At 37.3% G+C, this 7,500-nt stretch overlaps 2 protein-coding genes across 4 annotated transcripts in view; one reads left to right on the top strand and one right to left on the bottom strand.

Annotated features, from left to right (window-relative positions):
• Positions 1 to 1,932, top strand: part of LOC125030583 (pyridoxine/pyridoxamine 5'-phosphate oxidase-like) — a 14,562-nt gene extending 12,630 nt beyond the window's left edge. For 2 of the 3 annotated variants that reach the window (XM_047620713.1, XM_047620711.1), the window contains 3 exons: positions 1,175 to 1,285; positions 1,447 to 1,541; positions 1,667 to 1,932. In XM_047620713.1, coding sequence (XP_047476669.1) covers positions 1,175 to 1,285; positions 1,447 to 1,541; positions 1,667 to 1,832 — 372 coding nt within the window. In that variant the 3' untranslated portion in view covers positions 1,833 to 1,932. The remainder of the gene's footprint in view (positions 1 to 1,174; positions 1,286 to 1,446; positions 1,542 to 1,666) is intronic. The other variant, XM_047620712.1, reaches the window with a different exon arrangement.
• A 1,182-nt stretch (positions 1,933 to 3,114) lies between these two features.
• LOC125030542 (histidine protein methyltransferase 1 homolog) overlaps positions 3,115 to 7,500 on the bottom strand; it is a 5,276-nt gene continuing 890 nt past the window's right edge. The window contains exons 3-9 of the mRNA XM_047620635.1: positions 7,209 to 7,372; positions 5,914 to 6,028; positions 5,055 to 5,133; positions 4,573 to 4,654; positions 4,010 to 4,380; positions 3,301 to 3,416; positions 3,115 to 3,168 (exon numbers count right to left, since the gene is read on the bottom strand). Coding sequence (XP_047476591.1) covers positions 3,125 to 3,168; positions 3,301 to 3,416; positions 4,010 to 4,380; positions 4,573 to 4,654; positions 5,055 to 5,133; positions 5,914 to 6,028; positions 7,209 to 7,372 — 971 coding nt within the window. The 3' untranslated portion in view covers positions 3,115 to 3,124. The remainder of the gene's footprint in view (positions 3,169 to 3,300; positions 3,417 to 4,009; positions 4,381 to 4,572; positions 4,655 to 5,054; positions 5,134 to 5,913; positions 6,029 to 7,208; positions 7,373 to 7,500) is intronic.

Genomic DNA, 7,500 nt, shown 5'->3' with positions numbered 1-7,500 from the left:
GTTTTACATCACACAAAGTATTGTAATACCAATATGGACGCACGCTATACCCTTTCTGGGTGCGAGTCATATCCAAAAGTCATGTCCATATACAAAGCCCTAATTTAGGGTTTGGATATATTTTCAGAGCCTTAGCTATGCATCTGAAACAAACTGAGAACAAAATGTACAGAGTAACTGGTTCTAAATTTCAGCTTTGCAGTCACTACCTTAGCTCTTGACTAAGGGATGTATGAATTATTTCACCTTTTCTTACATTTTTTCTGCTGTATCAAAATTAATGAAAATAAAAGCTCAACATATTCAGGGAATTTTAGTAGATTATTTTTTATTATTTTGAACATGAAATAGTTTTTTGTTAATATTCCTTTTGTGTTTTTTTATTTTTTCTCCTTCTTCTTCTTTTCTTTTCTTTTCTCTCTTCAGGTGCATCCTAATTGGCAAGTTGACCCTAGTGGATTAAATTGACAGTTGGTATGACATGCTCATACGTGCCATTCCTGTCAGCTTTGGGTTACCTGTACCTTCCTCTTTTTATAAGTAACATGGATACCTTGTATTTTTTTTTTTTTTTTTTTTTTTATTACGATGTGAAATACAATGATATCGGTGACAAGGAGGCTCATTTATAACACCATCACTCAAGAATTAGTTGATACCAGGAGTATTTTTCTACATTCACTGTGTACTGTGGTATTGTTTTGTTGGTTTTATTTACATGTAGATGGCCTCAGAAGTGCTTTGTCGCCAAGAAGTCCATTACCATACCCTAATGTAGATTATGACTTTGTTTTGTAGAGTATAAGGTTTGATATGCGTATGGAATGTCTTTTTCACAAGTTTATAAGGATTACCCTGTTACTGGGACTTTGTAGCTATTTCCTGTCCTTTTTTTGGTAAAGTTTGAAGGCAGAACCACTTTTACTTCCATTTTCTAAAATTATTATTGTACAACTTTTATTCTATATGTTCATGGCACAAAATAAAAACAAAAAAACTAACAACTTCTGGTTTCGAGCACTTTTTTTGTGGCATAAGCATCTTTTCAGGAATGATGTTAAAGTTGGTTTGGAGTGTTTGTTTTTCTTTAGTACATTTATTTGTAGGGTACAGAATATTTTCTTTGTACTTCAACTTGATCAAACCATTGAAATGATGTCATTTCAATTACCAGGTTCGTGTTGAAGGAAACGTAGAACGTATCAGTGAAAAGGAGTCGACAGATTATTTCCATTCTCGCCCTCGCAGCAGTCAGATTGGAGCAAGCCTTAGTCCACAAAGTCAGGCAAGTAAAATGGACTACGTATGTTACCGACCTTAGCCTGTCTGAATGATAAAATATTGCAAGAATTAATACATCCTCATTGCAAAAAGTAAGTGAAGAGAAGAATGAAAATTATTGTATCATTGGTGCAGTCTGAATTATTCTAATATTGTCACTCTTAGGTCATCGAAGGTCGCAATGTGCTGACAGATAAAGAAAAGCAACTTCAAGAAGAATACAAAGATGAAGAAAAGTCCATTCCAAAACCAGAAATATGGTGAGATAGCTGTAGTAGCCAGATTGAAAATATAATGCAAAAAATTGACCATATGGATCTCTTAAGTTACTTCAAAAGAAACAAGAGTCTGGAAGATTTTATAACATCTAAATTTTTAATTGCAGGGGTGGCTTTCGTGTGATACCAGAGGCAATTGAATTTTGGCAAGGACAAACGACCCGCATTCATGACCGGATCCGCTTCAGAAAACCCAAAGCTGACGAAACCATAGATAAAAGCTTAACTCATGAAGGAGAAGATGGCTGGGTTTTTGAGAGACTGGCTCCATAGAAACATGAAAGACAGCAGATGATCTCTCTCTCTCTCTCTCTCTCTCTCTCTCTCTCTCTCTCTCTCTCTCTCTCTCTCTCTCTCTCTCTCTCTCTCTCTCTCTCTCTCTCTCTCTCTCTCTCCCCCTCCCTCCCTCCCTCCCTCCCTCCCTCCCTCCCTCCCTCCCTCCCTCCCTCCCTCCCTCCCTCCCTCCCTCCCTCCCTCCCTCTCCCTCTCCCTCTCCCTCTCCCTCTCCCTCTCCCCCTCCCCCTCTCCCTCTCCCTCTCCCTCTCCCTCTCCCTCTCCCTCTCCCTCTCCCTCTCCCTCTCCCTCTCTCTCTCTCTCTCTCTCTCTCTCTCTCTCTCTCTCTCCCTCCCTCTCTCCCTCTCCCCCTCTCCCCCTCTCCCCCTCTCCCTCCCTCCCTCCCTCCCTCCCTCCCTCCTTCTCCCTCCCCCCCTCTCCCTCCCCCCCTCTCTCTCTCCCTCTCTCCCTCTCTCCCTCTCTCCCAGTGTACAAGAGGATGCCAAAAATCAGAGATTTTATTTCATATGTATTGTTGATTTAATTTATGGGTTGATTTGTTATTTGTTGGTTATTATAAAAAGTGTGAATAAATGTGCATTCTTTATTCAGAACTTGAAAACTTGCATATCCATCTATCACACATGTACACACCCATGCTTATATGTAGACAGATGTGAACACTGGCGCATTTATTGTTTCTAAATAAGTCTATATGTCAGTTGATATATAAAGGTCTGCACATCCAAAGGTTTTTTTTTCTTCATTATCCACATCAAGGGAGGCACCAGACGTCATCTGTCACAAAAATAGAAAGGCATGTGGATCTAAAGGTGTTCACAGATCAATTACCCATTTATTAGATGTTTAGTTAAAATTGCCTTAACATGTTCACATTAATGCACTATAATCTCATGACTAATGCATTAATGTCGAATGTATTGATTTTGATGTTATAGATGAAAGTTAAAATGAACAATACATTTAATAAACACCTATTCTGGCAATTGGTCTGAGCACACCTTTGGACCTGTATGTCTTTATATTCTTATGACAGTCAATAGCTGGTAGCTTCCCTTTGAGGAAGGCTAATGAAGAAAAAAAAAGTAAGAAAAAGGAAAGAGTAAAAATAAAAAAGAGTAAACATATGGGTGAATATTTTAATTTTATTTGACTTGTATACACTGTATTTAGTCTAGTGCCAATGTCTGGTAAGTCTTCCATTAGGATATAAGGATTTTACAATGGGGAAACTGTCATGGGCAGTAATAAAAGGACATGCAAAATTCTTCTCATTTATTTTTGAATCTCATTTCTAGGATTTCTCGTTTCAGACCTGAAAATCAAAGAATCTTATGTAATGAAATTGTGTGAATTCAAATATGGGCTGTTAATTAATATATTTACACAATTAAAAACAAATGTATGCATTTCCAGTACCAAGTTTTTACAAGTCAAAATTACCTACCTTGACTGTTTGCAACAAATGACTTAACATCCAGCTGATCATGTTTCTCTACAAAGTTGATGAATTGCTGTGTTCCTCCTCCAACTCCAAAATAATGGGTCTTTGCTGCCAGAATGCTAGTGATTTATAAGGAACGATAAATACCTGAGATTTCATGTCTCCTAATAAAGATGGGTTTATCTACTAGAAATTTCAAATAATTACAAAAATATGACAGAATAACACTTCTATGATAAGCAGGAAAGTAAAGAGACCAAGACACTAATGATACTAATGATATCAGGTAACATGATAATTAAGTATATACTTGGGTTAGATTGTCCCAATACTGGTAATTTAAGGAATCAGACACCCTTATGTCAAACTTCTGTAAGTGAAATGTCCTAAGAACCCCCAGTCCCTTGCTCGTCGTTATGCGACAATACTTTGATCATAATGCTATATGATTTTTGTCTAGCACATTTATTTGTTTTAACCATTAACCATTTTGGGACAGACATCACCTTATGAACCAAAAAAAAAACTTCCTTATTGCTGTCTTCTGAATACTCCGCTAATGACCTTACATGATGACAAGGCAGAAAATTTTTAGTAAATAAAGAACTTATAAAATCTTTAAAATACTTAAATATCTTCATACTTTGAAATAGAATAATATTGGATTACTTAAAATTGTTGATAAAAAAAAAAAAAAGGTCTAAAAGGATACATAATCCCATTTCTCTTGAGGCAACTGGTCATCACATGTAGAAGTTTCTCATAGCAGTCTGTATTATATATTGTTTCTGAAGTTAAAATCACATCAAATTTTAGCTCGCCACAGTCACTTCCAGAGGTGCCAGTGTTTGCATTTTTCACCACTTTGTCTTCTGAATTTTCACAAGGATTTTGCGTTAAAAGTTTTCCTTCAAGACCACTCCAGTCTCCAGAGAAGAATGAAATGCGTTCAGCCACTTGCTTCACAGATGACTCGGAGAATTTGCAGTCGATTGTTCCTTCTTCATCAATGACTATAGATGAGGAATCAACCAAATTTAACACAGCATTAGGTATGGTAATATATCTAATGACCTCTTCATTCTGTAAGAAGAAGAAGGGGGGAAAAAAAAAAAAAAAAAAATTGTAGATATTTCCATCTAAATATGTAACACTAAAAGACAGAGCATTGACAAAACACATGCTTTTCATTCTATCAACAAACATTTAAAAAAAGCTATTTACCATTTTTACTTCAGTAATATAAAAATGTAATCATACTATAATCATGCTTACATAGTCTTGAAGGCTAACATGTGCTCCTTGAAGTGCAGCATACAGTCCTGGCAATGCTGCTCCACAACCCAGCTCTAAGACCCTGAAATCAGCATTTTATTATCATTATTATCATTATTATTTTTTATTATTATTTTGTAATTATATTATCATTATTTTATAATTATATCATCATCATCATCATCATCATCATCATCATCATCATCATCATCATCATCATCATCATCATCATCATCATCATCATCATCATCATTATCATTATCATTATTATTATCATTCTTCTTCTTCTTCTTATTATTATTATTATTATCATTATTATGCTTATTATCAATATATTATTATTATATTTATTTATTTATTCATTACAATTAATATAAAAAGGCAAGAGAAAACAGTTCAAGTCTACAATACCAGTGAATACCGTATTTGGAATCCAAATATATACATATACCTGCTCCACATAACCATTAAGAACACAATACCTGCAGCCACTCATGTTCATCTTCATTGAGGACAAGTGGTCTAAGAGATCCCAGGTACATTCCCAAATCTTCAGCCCTCCTGAAGAAGAAAACATTACCTTGTGCTGTATTTATTAAAGAAGATGAAAGAAAAGGAAAATGAAAAAAAAGTTTGAGAAGAAAAAGGAAAAAGGAAATGAAAGAAAAAGAAAAAAATGGATCTCAACGTTCACCCAAAGGTATAAATAAAATAGTCTATTAATTTGTAAATTTCACAATAGCCTGCATTTCACAAGAGCTCCATTAATCATTGAATTAATTACCACATCACAGAAGTATTTACATAGTACTTCTGCAATATAAAATAAGAGGCAAATATTTGCACAAATTGCAAGATTTTTCTCCATTTGTCATGTTATTCTTAGTTTTTTTCCCCCTGTGACATTATCAGAACGAATAAGCTATCTAATAAAATTGGATAAATGTTAAAAGAATAACAGATATGAGAAATGGCAGAAAAAAATGGGCTAAGGGTTGAAAGACTATTGGGAGTGAGAAAAAGTAAAGAAAATTAAATAAAGGTTGAAAGAAAACCAGAAATATGAAATAGTAGAGAAAATGGGATAAAGGTTAAAGGAACAACGGAAATGAGAATGAAATAGTAAGAAGAGGCAGAGGAATAACAGAAGACTATTATCTTTATTACCTTTGCTTCATTATTCTTAATATCAATATTACCATTACTAACATTATTAACAGGGAGGGCGGGAGGGAGGAAAGAGAAAATTAAAGAAATATACATATATTCATTAAGAGAACAGACTGGACTTGCAGTGAACCAAATATAATTCAAACTATTTCTTTGGTCACAACAACTGACCTTCATATACAGCTGGAACAAGGTCAGTGTGATCTTGAAAGGCAGGAACAATATTGGCTGACACTTCCGCGTGTTGCATCTTCTCTAAAGCCGAGTTCATGCTAATGTACTTGACCTGGAGAGGCATAAAGTGGGCTGCAAATAATTATAAGCAATGATCTAGAAAGAAAACTGAAAAAGAATATATGAATTGGGTGATATAGGGGGGGGGGGGGAGGGAGAGAGAGGGAGAGAGGGAGAGAGGGAGAGAGGGAGAGAGAGAGAGAGAGAGAGAGAGAGAGAGAGAGAGAGAGAGAGAGAGAGAGAGAGAGAGAGAGAGAGAGAGAGAGAGAGAGAGAGAGAGAGAGAGGGAGAGAGAGGGAGAGAGAGGGAGAGAGAGGGAGAGGGAGAGAGAGGGAGAGAGAGGGAGAGGGAGAGGGAGAGAGAGAGAGAGAGAGAGAGAGAGAGAGAGAGAGAGAGAGAGAGAGAGAGGGAGAGGGAGAGGGAGAGGGAGAGGGAGAGGGAGAGGGAGAGGGAGAGAGAGAGAGAGAGAGAGAGAGAGAGAGAGAGAGAGAGAGAGAGAGACAGAGAGACAGACAGAGAGACAGACAGAGAGACAGAGAGACAGAGAGACAGAGACAGAGAGACAGAGAGACAGAGAGACAGAGAGAGAGAGAGAGAGAGAGAGAGAGAGAGAGAGAGAGAGAGAGAGAGAGAGAGAGAGAGAGAGAGAGAGAGAGAGAGACAGAGAGACAGAGACAGAGAGACAGAGAGACAGAGAGACAGAGAGAGAGAGAGAGAGAGAGAGAGAGAGAGAGAGAGAGAGAGAGAGAGAGAGAGAGAGAGAGAGAGAGAGAGAGAGAGAGAGAGAGACAGAGAGACAGAGAGACAGAGAGAGAGAGACAGAGAGACAGAGAGACAGAGAGAGAGAGAGAGAGAGAGAGAGAGAGAGAGAGAGAGAGAGAGAGAGAGAGAGAGAGAGAGAGAGAGAGAGAGAGAGAGAGAGAGAGAGAGAGACAAATAAAAGAGTAGAGGAGTAGAAGACAAAGACACATGAGAAAGAGAAGGAAAAGGAGAAGGAGAAGAAGAAGGGCAAAAAGAAGGGAAAGGAAAAGGAGAAGGAGAAGAAGAAGGGCAAAAAGAAGGAAAAGAAAAAGGAAGAAGGAAAAGAAAAAGGAGAAGTAGAAAAGAAAATAGAAAGAAGAAGAAAAGGAATTACACCACTGCAGGATTATACAAAAAGAAAAAAAAAAAGAAAAAAAACAAACAAACACCTGTGCTGAATCCCATCTCTTATAAACATCAAAATACCTTACCCCAGTTTCTCCTATTGTGACCTCCTCCACAACACAACCATCTGTGAGAAAATTCAGGTGCTCTTGGTTGATCTCGTGGCACTGAGCAGGCAACCAGTCTCTGAGGGCTGCCGAGTGCCCCTTTTCCGCTGAAGGGTCGTCAGTGGGCTCCTCTGCCATGGGTTCTGGGAAGAGGATTTTTAAAAAGGAATTTATTAGGTGTTTGTGGTATTCACCTAACTGAATTATGCAAATGAGATTGATATAAATGATGTTTATGATTACCTTGGTGGATTATGTCACTGCTTGTGAT

The sequence above is a fragment of the Penaeus chinensis genome, chromosome 11 (genome assembly GCF_019202785.1).
Source record: "Penaeus chinensis breed Huanghai No. 1 chromosome 11, ASM1920278v2, whole genome shotgun sequence".
In the NCBI taxonomy this organism is placed as follows: Eukaryota; Metazoa; Arthropoda; class Malacostraca; order Decapoda; family Penaeidae; genus Penaeus; species Penaeus chinensis.
This window is presented reverse-complemented; position numbering and strand designations above follow the sequence as displayed.